We start from the raw sequence: 3229 nt of genomic DNA, 5'->3' as shown, positions 1-3229 counted from the left end.
TCCAGCCTGGGCAACAGAGAGAGACTCTGTCTCAAAAAAAAAAAAAAAAAAAAAAAAAACACACATTTTTAATCCAACATTTTGAATAGTTTCTAGTAGGAGGGTACATCTTGCACCATAAGGCCATGCAGATTTATAAAATCAACAATTCTCTCTGAAGTGATGTGAAATAAAATGTGAAGATAAATCACTGTGTATAATTCAGACTTTATTGCTTATTAATTATGTCACTCCACAACATTTTAAGTAAACAGACATTGAGAAAATATACTGGGAGTGTTAAAGAGATGACGGCAATATTGATGAGGCTGTTCAAGTGTTTTACGTAAGGTAATAAGAGGCACCACCATCACCATCACTCCTAGAAAGTTGCACATTTCATATAAAAAGAGTAAAAATAGTTCACTGGCATGTAAGTGGCATCATTCTCTGTAATCTATGAGCCATAATAAGCGTGAACAATTTCAGTCTCCTCAGAGCAAAACCAAGTATTTTATTCCACCAGCAGACGTTTCTTCCAAAACAAAAGACAAACCAACACAACGACAAATACCACCCACACACAACCCTGAAACGTAAGTTGCCATATTCCAGTGGTCCTGAATGTTAACGTTTTGCTCTGTATTAATTCAAGAAATAAAATGTGAAACAGTTTTTGAAAATGAGATTAACTCCTTTGCTGTTATTACACTCACCCTATAATTCAAACTATTTAGCTGAAGTCAGTTAATGAGTGAAAACTGCGGACACAGCTCAAACTACTCTTAACTTCTTTAAACATTTATTGTTCTATCAAAACTCAGACCCAAGCTGCACAGGTGTAACTTGAGGCACTAACAAGCTCCCTACCAGACATAACAGTTTTATGTGTTCTTAAAGCCGGGCGCATACACAAAATCACTGTACAAACACATAAACATCAGAAACTTTTCCTGGTACAAGTAGACCAATAGTTTCCTCTATTATTATTATTTTTAAATCAAGCACGTGTAACAGTTCAGCATATAAAAGACTCCCATGTACATAATTAAAAAGATGCTCAGGTTGAGAAATACATTTGAATACTTGAAAAGACACTCCAAAAAAGAAACAAGACTTGAAATGTGGTTTTATGTTGAACCATTTAGGAGACCTCAGTTATCCAACAACTAAAAGCACACAACAGCAGATAAATAGGATTTTATTAAAATCAATGTCTCCAACAATACAAAAATTAAACATTAAGGCATCTTTTACTCCCATCCTGGTATATGCAAGAGAAATGTTTTAAAGAAGGGCCAGTATTTCTTACTGAAATGCTTTCTAGTGTATTTGGCAGATTTGCTTTTATATTCTCCTATTCTGCATATCACTCAAAGCACTCATGATCAAACATCTTGAACCAAATCAAGAGAAAAGTATAAACAGATATTAAGTTATTAAAGGGAAGCAGTTGACCTTTCAAAAATTAAAAGAAAGTATCATGTATAAAGTTCAAATACCAGCATTTAAATTTCTCTGAAGCAATCTATGGTTCAGTAATTAAGCAAAAGAAGAGATGAAGACTTTAAGATGAGAAGCCTATTAATATGGATTGCACCATGGAGTAACTGTTCACTGAGTACTCTGCTCCACTGGGATGACAGTTTGAAAAGGGCTTCATCCTCCTTTAAGAAAATAGCGCATCCACCAGGATAAGATCATATCAATTAACACTGATTCTTATTCCCCACGCCTGTTCATTTACGAAGCTCAAGAGGCTTCATAAAGTATACTAAACATTAACATTTTCACCTTTTATTAAGGCAAGTTTGTGAAAGTAATTTAATACAACCAGATCTCTTCATGAACTTTCAACTTACAACCTTTTTAAGAAACATACAAAAAATTGTTTTATAAAAAGCCACCTCAATACCAGAAAATAGTAATGAAAGATTTTGAACCCAGTTTTACTTTTTAAAGAATGCTCTTTCCTTGTCTCAAATTCCAAGTGCTACTCACTCATCATCCTTAGAGCCAGTTTTGCTTAACTATAAAAAAAAGAGAGAATATAGTCAACAAGTTTAAGTGATGTTTTCTGCGTTGTTTCCATGGAGTATCAAAATTAAACTATAGGCAACAAGGTTCAAGTAACTTAAATCACCTGTAGCTTTTATCACATGTAGCTACTTTTCAACTTCAAGCTCAGCTACTTCAAACAGGTTTCAAAATGTAACCTCGACAAAAATCTAAACTCAACAGAAAGAGGTGGTGGGTAGGTGAGTGGACACTCTTGAAGCTTTCTAGGGAATAAACTGGAACCAAGCATATACCAATAGAAGCACCATCTATAAAATGAATGACATTCTTCAAATTCTTGTTTTCTATCACACATTCTTTTTTAAATTTTCTAAAAATAATTTTAAATTGTGGTCAAATAAAAAAATACGTAACATAAGATTTACCATCTTAACCAGACAATAAATTCTTATGGTTTTGAAAATATAAAAGTCTTATTTTTGCATTGCAATTTTTTTTCTAAGAAAAATCTTTGGCAGGGGTTGGCAAATTTGGGGTAAAGGGGGGCAGATAAAATACAAAGACGATTCTGATCAGACTAGTGCTCCAACTACTGAGAAAGGCCACTGCACCTGACAAGAACGCTAGAGGGTGTGGGAAGTTGTGAAAGGCAGAAACTACTAAAGGTGCTGGTTCTCAAATATTTCGGCGCCTGAGGACCTCTTCCCATTCTTAAAATTTTAAAACTTTTTGTAGAGAGGGAGTCTCACCAAGTTTCCCAGATGGTCTTGAACTCCTGGGCTCAAGCAATCCTCCTGCTTAGGCCACCCAAAGTGCTGGGATTACAGGCGTGAGCCACCACACCCCACCCCAAATCTCTTTATTATCAAGCTCAGTGGAAGACAGCTGGCTTTTCACAAATATGCTTCAACAGTAAATCAGGTATAATGGAAGACAGCTAACAACAACACAGTAGAAGTACTAAGAACAACCTGGGTTAATATGCACATCCTCAACCTACTGATTGAGAAAATTCTGGTAAACACAAGAAAATACAAGCACACGTTCTCTTAGTGCTTTAAGAGTATTAGTGATGGCATCATCAAATGTCATGTAGCCTCTGGAAAACGCCAGAGAAGTTTCATAAGAAAATGGGTTAAGGCCAGGCGTGGTGGCTCACACCTGTAATCCCAGCACTTTGGGAGGCTGAGATGGGCGGATCACTTGAGGTCAGGAGTTCGAGACCAGCCTG

At 35.9% G+C, this 3229-nt stretch overlaps 1 protein-coding gene across 3 annotated transcripts in view; it reads right to left on the bottom strand.

The window, feature by feature from the left end:
* Nucleotides 1-190: 190 nt before the first annotated feature.
* The window catches only part of RWDD4 (RWD domain containing 4), a 19045-nt gene continuing 16006 nt past the window's right edge, over nt 191-3229 (bottom strand). For all 3 annotated transcript variants that reach the window (XM_011959558.1, XM_011959560.1, XM_011959559.1), the window contains one exon: nt 191-2009. In XM_011959558.1, the coding sequence (XP_011814948.1) occupies nt 1977-2009 (33 nt within the window). In that variant the 3' untranslated portion in view covers nt 191-1976. The remainder of the gene's footprint in view (nt 2010-3229) is intronic.

Source organism: Colobus angolensis, unplaced genomic scaffold, assembly GCF_000951035.1.
Source record: "Colobus angolensis palliatus isolate OR3802 unplaced genomic scaffold, Cang.pa_1.0 Scaffold5, whole genome shotgun sequence".
In the NCBI taxonomy this organism is placed as follows: Eukaryota; Metazoa; Chordata; class Mammalia; order Primates; family Cercopithecidae; genus Colobus; species Colobus angolensis.
This window is presented reverse-complemented; position numbering and strand designations above follow the sequence as displayed.